At 40.3% G+C, this 20,263-nt stretch overlaps 4 protein-coding genes across 8 annotated transcripts in view; all 4 read left to right on the top strand.

The window, feature by feature from the left end:
* The window catches only part of LOC144666881 (uncharacterized), a 28,379-nt gene extending 18,875 nt beyond the window's left edge, over positions 1-9,504 (top strand). For 2 of the 4 annotated variants that reach the window (XM_078528306.1, XM_078528305.1), the window contains one exon: positions 6,692-9,504. In XM_078528306.1, coding sequence (XP_078384432.1) covers positions 6,700-9,414 — 2,715 coding nt within the window. In that variant the 5' untranslated portion in view covers positions 6,692-6,699 and the 3' untranslated portion in view covers positions 9,415-9,504. The remainder of the gene's footprint in view (positions 1-6,691) is intronic. The other 2 variants (XM_078528308.1, XM_078528307.1) reach the window with 2 other exon arrangements.
* Positions 1-19,965, top strand: part of LOC144666892 (uncharacterized) — a 106,507-nt gene extending 86,542 nt beyond the window's left edge. Inside the window, exons 2-3 of one of the 2 annotated variants that reach the window (XM_078528325.1) lie at positions 14,116-14,304; positions 17,362-19,965. In XM_078528325.1, coding sequence (XP_078384451.1) covers positions 14,278-14,304; positions 17,362-18,699 — 1,365 coding nt within the window. In that variant the 5' untranslated portion in view covers positions 14,116-14,277 and the 3' untranslated portion in view covers positions 18,700-19,965. The remainder of the gene's footprint in view (positions 1-14,115; positions 14,305-17,361) is intronic. The other variant, XM_078528326.1, reaches the window with a different exon arrangement.
* On the top strand, positions 75-3,263 carry LOC144666894 (uncharacterized). The gene is made up of 2 exons (XM_078528330.1): positions 75-1,423; positions 3,127-3,263. The coding sequence occupies exon 1, from the start codon at positions 141-143 to the stop codon at positions 1,392-1,394; it is 1,254 nt and encodes a 417-aa protein (XP_078384456.1). The 5' UTR covers positions 75-140; the 3' UTR covers positions 1,395-1,423; positions 3,127-3,263.
* LOC144665047 (uncharacterized) lies at positions 1,820-4,326 on the top strand. The gene is made up of 2 exons (XM_078526228.1): positions 1,820-3,125; positions 3,161-4,326. The coding sequence occupies exons 1-2, from the start codon at positions 1,820-1,822 to the stop codon at positions 4,324-4,326; spliced, it is 2,472 nt and encodes an 823-aa protein (XP_078382354.1).
* Positions 19,966-20,263: the final 298 nt, after the last annotated feature.

The following is a 20,263-nucleotide window of genomic DNA, read 5'->3' as shown; positions in this document are numbered from 1 at the left end:
GTACGCTCGCTTTCACAGCCGACCGAACTCCAGCAGTTACGTGATTACTTGTCAAGTGAATCCTTCTTCTTAAATACACGTTTTGTTTGTTGTATCTAGTTGTTTTGTTCCAGATTAAGCTAGCCAAAAATTTCATCACGATGAGTTTAACTAATGCGTCCGAGATTACCCAAACTGTTACTCCAGCCGAAGGCCAACCTGGCGCTACTGGACGTCAACCTGGCACAAATGAAGTCCTTGAAAGCCAACCTGGCTTGTCTTTCAGCCAACCTGGCTCGTCTTTAAGCCAACCTGGCTCGTCTCAATGCCAACCTGGCATTTTATACCCACCTGACCTAAACCTCGGCGAAACCCTGTCCGGAATAAACTCAAACATGAGTTCAATGGCCACGCTTTTGCGGAAAGTGGTGGAGCACGGGGGCCTCCTTGATAACAAAAAGCCTAGCCGCACTGCGCAGAAAAGGCGCACGGAGAGCCCTGACTTGTCCGGTTCGAGTGAATCAGAAGATGACGCGGACAGCCACCCCGTGCGGGAGAAAAGGCCACGCCGCGAAGACGAGCTCAGTGTCGGTGTGCCTTCCGATGATGATGACCTCAAGGAGCTCTTAACGGGGGAAGATGGCGCTGAAAACCCCGAGGTTGCAATCGCACCCACCGAAGAGGTAGAGATACTTAAATCTCTTGAGGCAGATTTTGATGATGACGAGCCGGTGGGGCAGAAAATTCAACATAATTTAGCAAACATTGCCTCGAAACGTTGGGAAGTTTCCCTCTCCAACGACAAGCTTAAAGGTTTGCTCGCTAGGCACGTCAAACCAGAAAATTGCGCTGATCTGACGGTGCCTAAGGTTAACCCGGAGATATGGAGCCAGCTCGACAACTTTAAGCGGAAAGCTGACCTTAGATTGGGTAATATCCAACAGGCCCTACAAAAGGCCACCTTTGGCATACTTAAGTCCTGCGATAGCCAGGTTTCAAATCACTCTAGTGTCAATAAAGACGCTTTAGAGCCTGCAATAGATGCTATTGCTCTTATGGGACACGCAGTTAGCGAACTTTCCCGATTGCGCCGGGAGCAGGTTAAACCTGCTCTCAAACGGGAATTTTACTCTCTTTGCACCGCGGCGAACGAATCTAGCGCTCGCTCGCCCCTTCTCTTTGGCACGGATCTGGCCAAACAAATCCGCGATGCTAAAGATGCCAGTAACATTGGCCAAAAGATAGGCGCGGGTGGCAAAAATGGCGCGCAAAGAACCTCGCGCAATCATTACCCTCGCCATGGCGATAAGAAAAGGTCCCAGAAAGGGTACAATTACCCTGATTACAGGCCGCCTTTTTTAGGGAAAAGCCAGAAGAAGCCGACCTACAAAAAACACCAACCCAACAAGAAATGATTCAGTCTTTGGAGGCAATTAAACAATCAGTAAGTAGTTTTCCAAGCATTGTTAGTGATCTTAAACAATATCTGCAAAATAAATGTGATCGTTTTAATGCAGGTTGCGTCTCAACTTTCCTGGATAATTGGCAGGAAATAACTTCCGATCGGGAGATTTTGACAACTGCCAGGGGAGCGACGATTGAATTCGACGCCACACCCCATTGTATGTTGCAACCAACTGTCAGTTTCTCCTTTGATGAAACCGACATCATAGACAATGAAATAGCTAAGTTATTGTCTAAGGGCATAATTGAGACTACCACTCATGATCACGACGAAATATTGTCTAATATTTTTATTAGGCCTAAAAAAGATGGCAGTCATAGACTTATCCTAAATCTAAACGGTCTTAACCAGTATGTCACCTACCACCATTTCAAAATGGACACTTTTTATTCTATGCTTAAATTGGTTGAAAAGAACTGTTATATGGCCTCCCTTGATCTTAAAGATGCATATTACTCGGTAGCGGTTCAACCCGCCCACAGGAAATACCTTTGTTTCATGTGGAACAACGTTCTCTACCAGTTTACATGTCTGCCTAACGGCCTTTCTTCCTGCCCACGAAAATTTACCAAATTGTTGAAACCGCCACTGGCCTCATTACACAAAGAGGGACATATAATATCGAGCTATATTGATGACCTTTTCCTACTGGCCAAAACATATGATCTTTGTGTTTTCAACGTAGTTGACACTTTCGCCCTGTTCGATTCTCTGGGCTTTATAATTCACCCGGATAAATCGGTCTTTATCCCTTCCCAAAGGATAGTCTTGCTTGGGTTCATTATTGACTCGGTTGCCATGTCTATCACGCTCACTCCTGAGAAAGCCCTAGGTGTTAAAGAAGCCTGTTCATCTCTAATGGAGGGTTCTATTAGGACAATACGGGAGGTTGCTCGAGTCATAGGGAAAATTATCTCCTCTTTTCCGGGCGTAATGTATGGCCCTCTCCATTACAGGTCCCTCGAACATGACAAAACCAGTGCACTAAAGCTATGTAAGGGAAATTTCGATAGTCGCATGTCACTTTCCCGCGACTCGTGCCAGGAACTTGACTGGTGGATAACCAATATTGACCGGTCTTTCAATGTCATTTCCCACGGGCAACCCTCCTCTACCCTCACCACTGACGCATCTCGTACGGGTTGGGGCGCGGTATACGGGAAAACCAGCACAGGGGGTTCTTGGTCCAACCATGAAAAATCTTTTCACATCAATTACCTGGAGCTCCTAGCAGTCTACATGGGCTTGCAAACGTTTTGCAAGTCGTTGCGTGACACGCATATCCGACTTCTTATTGACAATACCACTGCCATAGCAGTTTTAAATCACATGGGAACAAGCCACTCGAAACCTTGCAATCGGCTTGGAAAAGAAATCTGGGAATGGTGTATTGTAAGGAATATTTGGATAAGTGCAGCTCACATTCCCGGGGTTCATAATATCACGGCCGATTTAGAATCGAGGAAAACAAATTCCAGCACGGAATGGATGATTGACAGCAATGTCCTGCACGAGACTATCTCAAAAATAAACTTCCGCCCAGACATTGATCTTTTTGCGTCTAGGCTAAATAACCAATTTCCACGTTACGTGTCCTTCAGGCCTGACCCAGGAGCCGTTGCAATAGATGCCCTGACACTTAACCTATCGCAATTTCAATTTTATGCCTTTCCTCCTTTTAGTGTGATCTCTACATTTCTACAAAAAATCATGGAGGACGAAGCAACAGGGATTTGCGTCATCCCAGACTGGCCGACGCAGGCGTGGTACCCCAAAGCTATGCAGATGTGTGTCTCAGCACCGCTAAAACTCGGACCGGGAAGAAACCTCTTGAAACTCCCGGGACATCCAAAGGAATTGCACCCGCTACACAAATCTCTGGTATTGCTAATTTGCCACTTATCCGGGAGCAACTTAACACCATAGGTTTATCCTCGGACACTGTAAACATTCTTATGGCGTCCTGGAGAAAAAGCACTGGGAAACAATACAATACCTATCTATCAAGATGGCTATTGTTTTGTCAAGAGAAACACATGAACATGAACCAGGCGACCGTTAATGATGGCCTGGAGTTTCTCACGTCACTCTATAGACAAGGGCTGGGCTACAGTGCTATCAACACTGCTCGTTCCGCATTGTCTTCCGTTATCACCCTGGGAGGTAAGACGACTTTTGGAGAGCATCCATTAGTTACTCGTTTTCTGAAAGGTATTTTTGAGCTGAAACCCTCGCTCCCAAGGTATACAGTGATATGGGACGTTGGCACTGTCCTCAAGTTCCTCCAGACTTTTCCTCCCATCACTGACTTGACCTTAAAACAACTCACCAAGAAACTCGTCACGCTACTTGCACTTGTCACCGCACAACGAACCCAGACACTCTCCAAGCTTGACATGACCTTCATGCAGGACCTGCCAGACAAAATCGTGTTTTCAATCAGAGACCGACTCAAAACAACTCGTCCTGGAAAACACCTTGATCCTATTGAAATTTTGGCCTATACTGCAGACCCAAGACTTTGTCCTGTGACACACGTAAAACAATATATCGTTACCACTCAAGCCCTTCGCCAGACCACCACTTTATTAATCAGCTACACCAAACCACACAAAGCTGTCACGAATTCAACCATTGCCAGATGGGTGAAATCTATTTTGAAAGATGCTGGGATCGACATTAACACTTTCTCAGCTCACAGCAGCCGTACAGCCGCCTCTTCCTATGGCCTCTCTTCAGGACTACCCCTTCAGGATATCCTTAAAGCAGGTGGATGGTCGAATGCGGAGGTCTTTGCTCGTCACTACAACAAGCCTTTGGCTCAGAACTTCGGGAACGCAATTTTAGATCGCTTTACTAGACATGAAAACAATGACAGTTAGTATTTTTGTCGCAAACGCGGTTTGTCACGCAACCTGTCATGCCATGTTTTGATCATTGCTATTTAATATTACTTTTTTCCTTATTGTCAATCACAATGTTTGAGGTATAAATATATCCTCCCCACACAACTTGCCGTCTCCTTGTTTATACTGGCCCGTTTTTCTGCTGGGACTTGCCAGCGCTCACATTCTTTAAAATCTCATGGTACTCCGTAGTGACGTAGGACTGATGACAGATAGAATTCTACAATTAAACGAGACTTACCTGTAAGTTGATGTTTGATTGGGATTCTATCTTGTCATCAGTCCGGAACGAAGGAGTAACATGCCCTCCCTGTTATAGGGGTCTCCCGTCCCTTACTCCTTCCTTCCTGTGAGTGCTAGCAAGTTATCTCTTTAAATAATGGCTCAATAAGCAAGCGCGCGTGCTTCTCATGTTACTCCTTCGTTCCGGACTGATGACAAGATAGAATCCCAATCAAACATCAACTTACAGGTAAGTCTCGTTTAATTGTAGAATTATTAACACAAATTTAGGCTAATTAGGTTCTTAATAGGTTCTTAATTTCTGCGGAAAAAATTCAATGTTGTTTAATAGAAATTTGAGTGGTATTCGGCATTTTTGTATAAAATTTGCATTACACTGCATCTGCATGGGGTAATAAGGCTTCTAGGTTACGTATCTCCAAGGAGGATCCAAAATGTTGACTTATCATATTTTCCCAAAAGTAAACATATTTAATAAATAGGTTCTTATACAAATGGTATCTAATTTGCAAATTTTCTTCTAACAGGTTCTTAAATGTCGCGTGATTAATCATCTTTCATTCTTTGTGTGACCGAGACAAATAAGTGACGTTCTCCACCCCTCAAATCATTGCATAAAAATAAGTAAATTAGTTACCGGTGGCGGATCCAGACCTTCAGGTAAGTGGGGTCCCCGATCATCGAGACCCTGGAAAAAGAGGGGCCCGCTCTCAAATATAATTTTTCTCGTCCCTTTGGGCCTCAGTTTGGCCTAAAAATAAGGTGGGGGCAGGCCCCTCCCCTAGATCTGCCACCGGACTTACTTGTCAAGCTGCCTTACTTTCACCAAAGTGAGCTTACAAACAGTAAACTTTTTTGCGATGTAAACTCCACATAAGTTCAGCTTAGTAGTCATCATCATCATCATCATCACATCCTTTATTTAAACACGATCAGATTTTAAGCACAATGCTTGTGGGGTTGTGTGCTTAACTAATATTTAACAATTATTCGCAGAAGGCGAAGTGATTATTCAACAATAATCACTGAGCCTGAGGCAAATAATTGTTTTAGTATAATTTTCAGAGGTGAATATCAAAAGCTGCAAAATAACAATAGAAAACACGAAAACAACAAACAGAAGTGCTCGCTTGCATACATGTAAACCAGTTTGATTCATCAATTGAAATCGTAATTTACACTCAAGTTTTAGCAATAAAAGGACACCTCTCTGAGACAGACAGTTGGAACCACTATGGATCAGAAATGCAGAATGCAGAATGTTGGTCAGTGGTATAGAGTGCGTAGTACAATAAACTGGTATCATACATGAAGCAATTACTGTAAAATGTGATGTTCCATGAGATGAATAAGCCATGCTTTCTCACAAGGATGACCCTATTCAGCAGAATGGCGAAATGATGAAATGATAATAGTATAATGCCCTAACCAACAAATAAAGCTAACTGCAAGCCAACCATAGCGAAGCTAACCACAAGCAAACCGGGATAAAAGCTAACTGCAAGCAAACTGGAGTGAAAGCTAATCGCAAGCAAACTGGCATAAAAGCTTACCACAAGCAAACAAACAAACATTCAAACAAACTGAGGTGAAGTTTACTGAAAGCAAACTAGTGGCATTTCATCATTCCTCCATTCTGTTGAATAGGGTCAGCCTTGCGAGAAAGCTCTTCTTTGTCTCATGGAACAGCCCATTTTATGGTAGGCTTCATGTATTATATCAGTTATATGATGTCCTTTCCTGTTCACACTCTATACCATCATTCTGCATTATTTGTTCTGCATTCTGCCCTATCCCCACCCCCGGGGCAAGGAACTAAGAGATTCTGTATTGTGCGTTCTGCAAAATACCCCTGCTAACTACTGCCAGTGTCACTTTTAAAGAGAGTTGACTGTTATTGATATTCATTGTGGTACAGTAGTACTTTAACTGTTAAGAAGTACTGATTTTTTTCAGTGAGCAAAAGTTTGGCTAATTAGTACAAACCTTTATGACATACATAACTCCCAATGCTTCATTTCGACATTGTAAATTTGGCTTTTGTACAAAACTGTACAATTCACATTACTCTAACTACCTCATTTTGTTTCTTCAACAGAAATAAAGATGTCTGATACACATCAAAGAGCTTTCTTTTCTCCTGCTGGTTCAAGTGCACGGCAGTACACTTGTAGACAATGTGGAGCAAGCTTTGTTTCACCATCAGAATTGGAAACCCACCTGTCTTTGCACCCCATAGAAAACCTCCTCAGATGTAAACATTGTGGTATGTACTTCCGATTGGAGATGAAGTTAAAAGCACACGTCAAGAAGCACGAGCTGCAAGTAAAGGCTCTAAGTTCATTAAAGCCTGGAGATTCCCAGAAGGGTGAGGTGCAAGAGTCTTTAGGTCCTACAAACCCTCAGGAATCTGAGCAGCGTGAAGTACAAGAGTCTTCTGACAGAAAAGCTGTTTCTAGAAAACGTGTCAAAGCTAAACTGGAATCAGTGTCTTATAATTGCTCATATTGTGACAAGGTTTTTAAGAACCAGAATCGGCATGAACAACATGAAAGAAAACACACGGGTGAGCTAGCTTTTAAATGCTCATACTGTGAAAAGAGTTTCAGGATCCCATCACAACGCAGAATGCATGAACGGTTTCATACTGGAGAGAGGCCCTTTTCATGTGACCAGTGCAGCAAGTCATACGTGAGTGCGACAAAACTGCGTTATCATCAACAGAGCCATCATGATCTACAGAAACTGTACAAGTGCTCTTACTGTGAAAGTACCTTCACTATTCCATCACAGCGCAAAGAGCATGAAAGACGCCATACAGGAGGGAAGCCTTATAAGTGTACTCACTGTGACAAGTCTTTCCGAAGTAGGTCGTCCCTTCGTTGGCACAAACAAAAGGATCCTGAAGCACCAAAACCCTTTAGCTGTACCCAGTGTGATAAGGCTTTTGTTACCAAGTCAATGCTTGAAGTGCATAAAAGACGGCATACAGGTGTGAAGCTCCACAAATGCAGCAAGTGTGACTGCTCGTATGCGACTAAGTCACAGCTTCTTTTGCACGAATGCACACATGAGAACGTGCTCTACAAATGCACTGAATGTAACAAAACCTTTAGGAGTGCTAAACACTTAAAATTACATGAGAAAACACACAATGGAGTGCAGAACTATAAATGTGTTAATTGCAATAAGGCATTTAGGTTTCCATGTGAGTTAAACACACACCAGCAAGTTCACTCAGAGGAGAGGAAATTTAAGTGCAGTCTCTGTAACTGCTTTTTCAAGACTGCCAGCACTCTGAGAAGACACATTGAAAGACACAAAAGTAAGCCTATCAAATGTACCCACTGCAACAAAATCTTGAAGAATTCAATAAGTTTATCAGAGCATGTTAAAATTCATGATCCTGAAAAGATCCACAAATGTAGTCACTGTGGGAAATCTTTTGCGACATTTTCTCGTCTCAAACGTCATAAAAAGATTCACAACCCGAAATGTACCCATTGTGGTAAACGTTTCAGGAACCTGACAGCACTTAAAATTCATGAAAGGATTCACACTGGTGAGAGACCATATAAATGCCCTCACTGTAATGCAGGCTTCAGAACGCATCTCTATTTGGAGTTCCACTTAAAGATACACAAAGCTGAAAGTGGTAGTGAGAAGCATCTTATCAGTTGTAACCAGTGTGGCAAGTGTTTTAAGAGTCTTATCCTACTTAGGCTGCATACACAGAGGGTGCACAATAACAAGAAATTACCCTTCAAGTGTACTCGGTGTGATTGTGCCTTTTCATCTGCACTACAACTCGGTAAGCATCGGAGAACACATGCAAAAGTGAGACCACACCTTAAAGTTCACACAAAAACACACAATGGAGAAAGTCCCTTTAAATGCCCTGATTGTGAAAAGATTTTTTTGGATAATTCACATTTCAACAGACACAGACAGATTCATCTTGGTATAAAGCCTTGCAAAAGTAAAGAAACACACCACAGAAAAAGACCTTTTATATGTCCTGATTGTGGAAAGATTTTTTTGGATAATTCACATTTTAACAGTCACAGACAGATTCATCTTGGTATAAAGCCTTGCAAAAGTAAAGAATCACACCACAGAAAAAGACCCTTTATATGTCCTGACTGTGGAAAGACTTTTTTGGATAATTCACATTTTAACAGACACAGAAAGATTCATCTCGGAATAAAGCCTCACAGATGTGAAGAATGTGGTAAGAGCTTTGCACGACACGACAGCCTGAGGGATCACAAGAGAATCCACACAGGACAGAAACCCTTCAAGTGTACACAATGTGATAAGCGATTTGCCATTTCATCAAATTGCATTAAACACTTAAGAAGAGTGCACGAGCAGTCTTATAAAAAGTCTGGTGTGAATTCTTCCAGTCTTACATCACACAAAAGCACTGGAGTCTGTGATGAGAAAAATGTTGATAAGTACACTCAGACTGAGGAAGGTTTCTGTGACTCAGGACATGTCCAAAAAAATATGGAAAGTCACAGCCGAGAAGTCCCACACAAATGCATCAAGTGTGACCAGTGTTTCCAGGAAGCTTCTCAACTTACAGAACATGTTATAAACCACTGTGGTAGTAGGTCTCTGGAATGTAGCAATTTGGATATTAACAATTGTTTAAAACAAAGTCACATTGGAGGACTTGATGAGCATGACAACTGCAGTGAATATTTCAGCTTACCTGAAAAGACTAAACACGAGGACTGTTATGGTGACGCTGCTGATACATTGGAAAGGTCTTTTGGTGTGCAGATGGAGGTTATTGTTATTGAAGATGTTTTTTAAGGTGGCTTATCACGGTAAATGTAAGGCAATGATACGGCAGACCTGTCCTTACTAGTCAGAACTGCATGTGACTTGTTCATAGCTGTGGAATACACACTGTATGCGTCATTCAAGATCAGAAGCATGATGGCAAGATACATAATTAGTCACTTCTCTGAGAAGTGACTTAGCCCGCGGTTTTGTCCCAGAAGTTGCTATGCAACATGACAAATTCGCACACGTGATTGCTTTCAGAATACTTGCAAGCGCTCGTGCTAGTTTTTGATTGAATGAAATATATACCTGCCAACCTTTCTGGGTCAAAGGCGTGAGATTTTTATCCTGAGAGTGCCATGATTTCCAAAGACGATACGACAATGTCTGAAGTTTTCCGAAGACGTCTGAAGTATTCCGAAGACGTTCCGAACATATCCTGTGTTTTCCTAAACACGACCTCGTTACCAATGCTTTTTTTGTCAAAACTCTGAGATTTCGGGGAAAGTATCCCTTTTACTCATTTTACATGGAGTTTTCGTTTCTCACACTTGTTTGAGTTTACATTTTTTGGAAAGTGTGTCGTTTGTGGTTGTAATAACTCACATTTTTCTGCTAGGCAGAGGAATTGGTTCGTAAGCGTGAGTTGGCGTGAGATCGAAGTTTTCAACTTGCAGGCGTGAGACTCGCGCCCAAGGCGTGAGAGTTGGCAGGTATAGAAATAATTTGGAAACTCTTCCAGTGCTTCAGCAAAGATTTGCCAAAACCAGCACTTATTCCCCTGACTGTTTATAGCTAATAAGCTAATTAATTTAATGATATATACAACTACAGTATAAAATTGGCTACAAGAAGATTTGTATTGGTGCGTTTATAAAGGCCTCTAGAATGACTTCAGGCTGACTAAAAATTAAGAACCTAGTAAACTGACTTTTCAGTACCTCCAGTAAGCAACCACATGTTGCTTGGCATTGCTTGACATTTTGGGTGCTGGCTAATGGAAGGTTCAACTGTATTAGAAAACCTCAACATGGTTTTTTTTTTAGCATTTTGATGAGATCACCAAGATATTAAAATTGGCCGTTATAGTTACTCATAAACATTAACCTATATAGGAAAAGAGGAAAAGATTCTTACACAAGAACAAACTTCAGGGGCAGGTCTAGGCGGAGAGTGCAGTGGGTGTGCTCCCCCCCCCCCCCTGGCCCCAAGATGACCTGCGGCTTTCTAATACAACTGGTATTCTGCCAAAAAAACTATGGCGCACCCCTCCTAAGAAAAATCCTGGATCTGCCCCTCAACTTTACCATCATATCAGGGTTATAAGGCATCTTATTACTCATTTGGTGCCTGTAGTGAGGTCAAGTGAAGTATAGTCGCTTACTGTAGATTAAAAACAATAGAACATTTTGAACCATCATCCCTAGAAGAAGTCAAAGTTGCTTTATAGGAGAGTCTCAAACTATAGGCAGTTGACTGGGAAAATTTGGGGGTGGGACACTTTTTTCTTGGCACAGTTGGAATGTTAAAAAAAAAAAAACAAGTGAGGACAGGCCAGTGAGGAGAATCTCACTCAAAATATGGCCGCCATTTTATCTCAGGACATTTTGTTACGTCATATTTTTATATGTCATCCCGTGAATCTCAAATCATTTAATAAAAATTCATGAAGTTTAACATGGAATCCATAATCATGTTAGTGGTTTTAATATCTGATCTTTCGAGGGGGGCTTATTTTAAAATAATGTACACCTAGGGTACAAACAAAACGTAATTAAGTGGGCTTTCTAAATTCTCATCCCCAGAACGCTCGCCCCTCTTAGCCAGCAAAGCCCTAGCCTGGGAGCAGGCTCTTTGCTCCCTCTTTTTCGTGCAGAGAGCTTGCTCGTAGGCTAGCCAAGCCTTGGGCACGAGCAACAAATGGCTCTGGTGACACATCATTTGATTGCCTAGATATTTAACAAAAGAAAATTAAATCTAGCCAATCAAATCAACCGTTTTAAAATACCTTACAACAATGGGTCTCTGTCCCCAGAGCCACTTGTTCCTTGTGCCCCAGGCTTTGCTGGCTAAGAGGGACAAGCGGCTCTGGTGACGAGAATGGACTTTTTTAAGTTTAAGTGCTGTTGAGAAGCACATATTCACCAAATAGTAACAAGTAAATGTGGTGGATGAATACATGTAACTTCAAAAGTGTATGGTGCCTTGCTTCGTTGTTCATGAAATGTTATGATCTTTCATCTAGGGAAGGAGAGCTTTTTTTCAAAAATTGAACTTTTGAAGGGGAAATTAATCGATCTTTTGCCATATTCCTCTGATCTCAATTTGTTTTTTCCATGCACAAGCTGGTAACTTGTCGGGTGTACATTTAAAAAATTGAAATAGTTAATTCATTACCAAGCAATTATTAAGCATAACAAGATTAGAACAATATTGTTGGACAGTTTCAACCATTTATTCAGACTGGCATGGGGAACCCATACAGACTGTGTCCATGTTGATTTACTTCGTGGGCGGACAATTAAGAGGCGAAGAATAAACTCAACAAAACGGTTTAATGGACAAGATTTGCCATTTTACATGCAAGCACATGGTCCAACTACGACCCCACAGTATCACGGTTGAATGACGTACGTGTAGGCATGCAATGCATACTCTGAACTTTTGATATATCAACAGTCCATGCCGCTGTAGTGGTATTGCTGCCAAGTGTTGTAAAAAATATAAACATGTAAGTTAGAAGTAAATGTGAACTTCATTCGTGATGTGCCACAAATTTCATAATTTTAATACAATATTTCACGAAAATACAATTGAAATGCAGAAACAACCGTCAACATTTTCTCTGTAAGACCTCCAGAAGTTGGGTGGTGTTCAGGTGTTTGAATTTAGTTTACTTCCCACATTGTAAAATCCTGCTTTTAAGCCCTGGGCTTATATATACAGCTTTGTAAGGAACAAGGAACCTCCGCTAAATCCCTCGGAGTTTATGTTGATTAAAATATAAACTGGGAGTGTCATATTGAAAACATTTCTAAGAAGATAGCTTGTGCCATTGGTGCAATTAAACGAATTCGGCATCTCACTCCATTTAATATTTTAATTAAAGTTTATAATAGCCTTATTCAACCACAATTTGATTATTGCAACCTAGGGTGGGGAAGCTGTAACAAGGGCCTTTCTGAAAAACTGCAAAGGCTTCAAAACCGCGCAGCTCGTACCCTAATGTCTGCGAGCTATGATAGTAATTTAGATGATTTGTTCCGGACACTGGGGTGGCGAAGACTCTATTATCAAAGATTGGAACAGAAGTCTAATCCTAATGTATAAAACATTACATGGTATGACTCCTGATTATCTGAGATCAAGATTCGTATATCGTGACGATGTTAGTGCTTATCGTTTAAGGAATACCGAAAACAAATTAGTTCTTCCACAACCTCGAACTGATTATCTCAAGAAAAGTTTTTCATACAGCGGAGCTCAGTTGTGGAACAACTTACCTATAGACCTAAGACAAGCATCTTCACTGGCCAATTTCAAATCTAAATTAAGTTGGCACAGTTTAAAGTAATATCTAAATTTTTAAGTAAATTTTAGACACGGCCTCCACGAAAAGCAGACTTTTTTTTTTTTTTTGTTATTTGAATTTGTTGTTATTAAATTTTTGTAGTTAGTTAGATAGGTAGATAGTCCAGTAACTTATTAATTGACTGATGGAAAAACCGTGTATAAATAAAGTTATCTTATCTTATCTTAAGGGGTTTTGGGTGGGGTTTTATATCGGAGGTGGGGGGGGGGGGGCTTATGAGGAGAAAAAGGAAACGTTTCGTAATGAGCTGCAGCAGTGTACCCGAAATGCAACCAATTTTTTTTAATACTTTTTTTGGAAGGGAAGGTTGTGGGCGGCTTATACCTAGGGTGTCATATGATCAGATGTGTTTTTTGTCAACAGGTCGATGGGGCTATAACCGGGGTGGGGAGGGGGTTATAAGCGGGAGTTTATGGTACCGTTTAATCAGTCTTGCGTTTAAAATAATAGTACTTTATTTATATAGCGCTATTTCTATTTCTAACCAATAGCGCTTTACAAGTTATTTACAATTAAAAATTACATATCTTTATCAAAAAAGCTACAATTTGTATTTGTAGTTTATCTTGGTTCAACATTATTTTTTAGAAATCACATTTTTTTTTTCTTTCCTCAACTTAGCTTAAATGATCTGCAAACTTGTGCACCTAATTATCAAAATGATTTCCCGACCCCACTCCCCCTCGCAGCTGTTATGGTATTCACCGATTCCGCTTCGGGTCCCCCACCCCCTGGGGAACCCTTAAGGGGATCCAGATTTGTAGTATGCGCTTTTTGGTGTGTTGTGGTCAGGGTTGGCCAGGGTTTTTAGGTATATGGTATACAGGGGGATTTAAATTAGGTATACAGTATTTTTACGCTAAAATTGGGCCTTTTATGCGTACAAAGTATTCTGTGTGTTTCCAAATTTTGGTATTTTGCATCAGTTTGAGGGGAAATTTAGGGTATACTGGGGTATACCACTTACCCCCCTAGCGAACCTGTGTGGTGTCGTGGGAATCAACTCAAGTAACTCCTTTCATTGCTATTAGTCAACTGAACTTTATTAAAAGATCAAGAAAGTATATTCACAATACAATACTAGGAATCAGTAATTCTACTTTAACATAGGAAAGTACTTTTACAATCCTGTACAGGTTGTGTGATGGGAAATAGCGTTACAGTAGTAACGCTTATTGGTAACGCAATACACTACATGTGTCAGCGGTTCCACAAGCGAAAGAAACGGAATACAGACAAGATTAAGAAAACAAAACAGCCACAGCCGACATGAGCTTCTAGCATTTTTATTCAAGACTATGGATTGTGATCCTAAACCTGAAGAGGTAAGAGCGACTGTTCACTTTTTCTTTTAAGAATTGTCTTTTTCCTTGAAACTAACAGTGGCATTTACTTGCCTGTAACGCGGAACACAGAAAGTTGAGAAAGCAAGCGGTGTGCAGCCTTCACGTTCTAAAATAAAATGATAAAATGTACTGATAGTACGTATACCAGACGGATTTAGATGCTTTGAATGATCTTAAATATAGAAATATACATCAGAACGCTTGCTAGCGATATAAACATTCTTCGATAATGTATTAATGATTCAAAGATCGTTCTACGTAGTAAAATGATTGAGCCTAATTGAAGGAGGCTCTCGAAACGTTAAGGTGGCTCTGAAACCGCTCCAGAGAATTTTTTGTATCTTAACATGATGATACAAATGGGGGTCACGAGACTCACTTTTGAGTTATAAGCACTTAAACCTAAAATTAAGGGTGTTTTAACAGATAATACCGTTGCTATGGTTATCAGTGATGGCAAGAAAATAATCACAATTTGTTCATCAGTGATAATACCATTTTTGTAGTGGTAACTGATAAATATGTGTAGCACTGACCCATCAAACTATATAAGGGCTGGAAACTTCTGAAAACTGTTTCGAGCCTCCTCAAATTAAATTAATTTGGCCACTGTTACTTCCACTTATATGGCCAATTATGCCGTATCTTAACTTCAAGATGCTTTGAAGCTGTTGGTTTAAAGCTTCCCCCGGTTTAATAGGGAAGCTTTTGTTTAAAGATTTCTGTTTGTTGCCCGGAGGGGGGGGGGGGAGTACTCAAAAAAGTTTTATACGGGGAGGCTCCGCCCCAAGTTCTAACCCCTTACCCTTTTATACCCCTTTCATATACCTAATTAAGCGACATGGTGTGGACTTAAAATAGGACGTTTTCTTGTCATTTTTATGTAGCGCTTAATAAATTAAAATAATACAGCCATAAATTGCGTCTGTTCCAAATATTTTAATTAAAGGCCCTTTTAAATAGCCAAATGACATATTTCCATACCCTTTCATATTCTTAAAACTCGTGAAATCACTACCCTTTAATATACCTGAAGCCTGAAAAAGGTACCCCTTTCGGGGCGGAGCCTCCCCGTATAGGCCGTTATAGGGAGTACCCCCCCCCCCGGGGTTTGTTGTTCTTGAGCCCATTAAATGTCTCAAATTCTCTCAAAGTAAGATCCATGCATGTTCTCAGAAAATATTTACCGTAGTTTTAACTTATACTAGTTAATTTGGGCCCCTATTGGTCAAGTGAACTTAGACTGATTGTCATAAATCTAAACCAAAATAATCACTTTGGCCAATCAGAAAGGACACAGGCAGTGAACCAAATATCAAAACTCAAAGCAAGTGCATGTAACCAGTGTGAAGCCTTGGGAAAAGTTTGTACCAATCACAATTGTTTTTGGTTTTACTTCTGATCGGTTAACAAAGTGGTGTACGTTCTTTAAACTAAGAGTAGTAAAGCAAAACCAAAGCAATCACAAATCACTCTTAAAATGTCCAATCAATCAAAGATTGCAACAATATTGTTAGACAGATTTTTGATTGTGTCGTAAAATCAAACCCAAAGTGATTGCTCTGGGAAGTCACAAAGGACACACAATCCAGTAATCCAATCTAATAATACAGTGGAACCTTGATTTAACAAACCTCTATATAATGAAGTCCTCAGTTTAACGAACGATTTTTTTGACCCAGTAATACGGGTAGTACAATATATGGAAAAGAACCTCAATAAAAGGAAATCTTGTTATAGCGGACATATTTTGCCAGTCTCTTGGCCCTTCGTTTTATCGAGGTTCCACTGTAATGGGGCCCTGTTAGGGGTGGTCTTTATTGCCAGGAAATCACAAGCTCTTCCCTAAGCCTAGTGACAAATTATGGAATCATGTCAAGTTAAATAATAAGGGTGTGTTTGAATGTTTTATCAGTCATCACTTCAAATTTTTGGTCTCTTAATTATCTGTCATTAGGTTGTTAAAAACAAGGCCAAACTATGGGTATTTACGTCTTGGTGGCCAATAGATGAATCCCCAATGGGACGGCTGAAAGGTGACAGCAGCTGCTTAAAAGAGGTGGCTGCTAAATGAGGGTTTTATTTACAGTATCATCAATACTTTTGGGACTTAAGCTGTCTGGCTGTCTACGGATAATTTAAAATTTTGAAGCATTTGAAATATTTATCACTATTTCACTATTTATCATCGAGCTTGAAATTTACCATCTTTATTATTACTACACATTTGATGATTTCGACATTGCTGATCCTAGCAGTATGCAGGACGTGTGTCACTTATCAACCTAGTAAATGGCCCAGCTCACAACGAGTCTCTCGTTGCTCAGTTGGTTAGAGCGCCCAACCGTTATCTGGGAGGCCATGGGTTCGATTCTCGTCGGGGACTCAGATTTTTTCTTTGTCCCACGCTTGTGTCATGTTGAACAATTTCTTCACTATTTATCACCGAGCTTGAAATTTACCATCTTTATTGTTACTACACATTTGATGATTTTGACATTGCTGATCCTAGCAGTATGCAGGACGCGTGGCACTTATCAACCTAGTAAATGGCCCAGCTCACAACGGGTCTCTCATAGCTCAGTTGGTTAGAGCGCCCAACCGGTATCTGGGAGGCCATGGGTTCGATTCCCGTCGGGGACTCAGATTTTTTCTTTGTCCCACACTCGTGTCATGTTGAACAATTTCTTTACTATTTGAAATATCATACCCTGTTCTAGGAGTCATCTCTAAAATGGATACACCCCCCCCCCCTTTCTGGGGGAGGTCTTGACTCTGAGAAAGGAAGCATTTTTAGTTGAGTTATCAGGAGGTTTGAGAAATTGAGGGTTCAAGATATCAGGATTCCACTGTATTTAAATTTAACGGAATTTGAGAAGTGATTGAGTAGCATGTTTTGGTTTGAAGCTTTCTGGGGGGGGGGGGGGTTGTTTAGATGGCAATTAATAAAGAAATTTAAATAACTTATTGGCAAGCTGTGACCACACAAGAAATAAAGAATGTTAAGCCTGCAGTGACATTCTCTCTCTTTTTCAGAAGAAATTACTTATCAAGTCAGAGCCAAGAGAACATCCAACCATGCTGTCTCTTTCAGCTATTGTGCATGATATACAGAACCATGAACCAGAAACATGCCATGTTGTCAGTCAAGAAGTCAACATGCCTTCCAAACATGGTGAAAGTAACAAACATCTTGTTGCAGCTGTCAGTTTAAATATGTGCAAAAGAGAACAAAGTGATGAACGGCACCTGAAATGCAGCCAATGTGAAAAGTGTTTCAAGAAAACATGGCATCTACAGCGACACCTGCGAACTCACTTCAGTGAAAAGCCTTATAAATGCACTCAATGTAGCAAGTCTTTTATTGAAGCAACCCATCTCAAGATACATATCAGAACACATACAGGGGAAAGGCCTTTCAAGTGCAAGCAGTGTAACAAATGTTTTGCACAGCAGTCCACTTTGCATAATCATGAGAGGTTACACACTGGTCAAAAGCCATACCAGTGTAGCTACTGTGGCCAGTGTTTCAGACAATCACAACATCTCTTAAGACACATAATGGCAATACACAGTGACATAAAGCCATACAAATGCTCTGAGTGTGACATGTATTTTAAGCAACTATCAAATCTCAAGGTACACAAGAGGACCCACACTGGTGAGAAGCCTTTTAAGTGTAAAACATGTGACAAGTGTTTTGGACGGATGTCAGGATTGAATTGTCATAAAAGGATGCATACTGGGGAAAAACCATACAAATGTTCATGGTGTGACAAATGTTTCAGCCAGTCACAGCATCTCAGCAGACATGTCAAAGGAAAGCACATCAAAGAAAAGCCTTACAAGTGTAATTACTGTGACAAGTGCTTTTCACAGCCATCTTATCTTCAGGCACACAAGAGAACACATACCGGGGAAAAGCCTTACAGTTGCCATGAATGCAAGAAGTCATTTAGACTACCAGCAAGTCTTTATGTTCACAAAAGAATTCATACTGGGGAGAAGCCTCATAAATGTTCTCAGTGTGAACAGTGTTTCCGGCAATCACAGCATGTTAAAAGGCATGTCAGAGTGAAGCATAGTGGAATCAAACCCCATAAGTGCCCTCATTGCGGAAACAGCTTTGGACAAGCATCAGATCTGCAAAGACATTGTAGAACACACACGGGCGAGAAGCCCTTTGAATGTGCTTACTGCAAGGAAAGCTTTGGAAATCCATCAAATCTAGAGAGACATACGAGACTTCATACTGGCGAGAAACCATTCAACTGTCCTCATTGTGCCAAAGATTTTAGACAAGGAAGCCACCTCCGCAGGCATTTAAAAACACACAATGACAACAGTGCAGTGAAAGGAAAAAGTCATCTTTAGCACATTAATTAGACTTGTTTAGACTTGTAACAACATTGTTAGCAGCAGTAAAAGAATTATTGTAATATACCTTCCTTTACATTTCATGGTATCACACCATGTGCAATTAATAATAATAATAATAATAATAATAATAATAATAATAATAAAAAAAAAAAAAAAAAAGGTTCTTATTTGCGCATTTAAAATTCTCAACGCGCTAACATGATTAAAAAGAATAAAACGGTACATGTAAAAGATAAAAATTGATGTTTAAATTCTAAGCATGCCAAATAATAATTCTAAGCATTCCAAAACTTTTAAAGAATGGTTGAATACTACACACATGTGGAATTGCCTGTGAAATGTGGAAATCATGGAAATGGAAGGAATGTGAAATAAAAGGTTTAAATGGTGAAAATGGAAGAATAGTTCTGCAATGGAACTTTCTGTTGTTACTTTTCGGTAATCATGGCTGTTCCATTAGTAATGTTATTTATCAACGCTCACTGCACGATAGGCAAAACTTGCATCTAAAATCTACGTATTTTTATTCCATAAGAGTGGCCAACTGAAAGTCACTTTTCTGGCTTTTGCCCATTTCCTTGCTAGCTTGTCTTCCTGTTTACACTGCTGACATGTGATGAGCCAGGGCCCCAAATATGAGCCTGCTCACCACACACCATGGTTAGGGATTTCTTTAATGGCTTCTCAATGAGCTTGTTTTTGTTTGCAATTTTCATTGTCAATATTTTTATTCGAATTTGGGGGATGGCGAGCCTCCCACCCCACCCCCGCATACACACACTCAGCCTGCCCCTGATTGACATTGTAGTACCGTACTAAAGTGTAAATGTCCCGTCGTTTAGTATTATGGTCTTATTATGGCCGAAAGTAAACATGCACTGCGTACGTGTATATTTATTTACAAAACGTTGCAGTGGTCAAAACTACATGTTATTAAAATACTTTGTTACTTCATATGACTAATGATTGTGACATTTAAATGAATCTAATTTCTTTCATTTGCTCTTGACCAAATTACCTCAGTGAAAAAAGTACTGTTCTAAGATAAAATACATAAAAGGTTTTATGCAGCGCCACTATTTATGTAGTTTAATGGCGTTCTACTGGAGGTAAGAATTTTAAATTAAATGAGAAATTGCTAACTAGCGAACTTATTTAATGTTAATAAGGGAGACGATCTCGTGAGTAATTCTCAACAAATATTCCATAACAACTGACAGCTGTGCAGAATACAAGAAAATAAATTTACAAATAAAAGTACAGTCATTTCTTTCCACAGAGAGTGTTAAACGTTGAAATAAGGTAGCAGTACACATTATTTTACAACAATGTGTATGTATTTTGATAAGTATATCTGAACATCGTTGCCGTAATATCAAACTGGCAATTTTGCACAGCTTTAAGATAACATCCAAAACAGCTGCAATGTTTCACTGACTCGGTCAAAATCGCTTTAGACGATTGAAATTTACTATGAAATTGACAGATATAAAGCGATTTTCACTTGTGTGTCAAAACTAGTTTGGTTTGGTTTTGCGTTACTACGCTTAGTGGCTAG

Source organism: Oculina patagonica, chromosome 9, assembly GCF_052425735.1.
Source record: "Oculina patagonica isolate OP01 chromosome 9, crgOcupat, whole genome shotgun sequence".
NCBI lineage: Eukaryota > Metazoa > Cnidaria > Anthozoa > Scleractinia > Oculinidae > Oculina > Oculina patagonica.
The sequence above is the reverse complement of the archived record's forward strand: the minus strand, read 5'-3'. Positions and strand labels throughout refer to the sequence as shown.

Bases quoted from the DNA above. Each gene is read 5' to 3' on its own strand.
- LOC144665047 (XM_078526228.1), top strand. From the start codon at position 1,820: ATGGACACTTTTTATTCTATGCTTAAATTGGTTGAAAAGAACTGTTAT. The intron at 3,126-3,160 runs GTGTGATCTCTA...AAAATCATGGAG, and splicing joins TTATGCCTTTCCTCCTTTTA to GACGAAGCAACAGGGATTTG.
- LOC144666894 (XM_078528330.1), top strand. From the start codon at position 141: ATGAGTTTAACTAATGCGTCCGAGATTACCCAAACTGTTACTCCAGCC.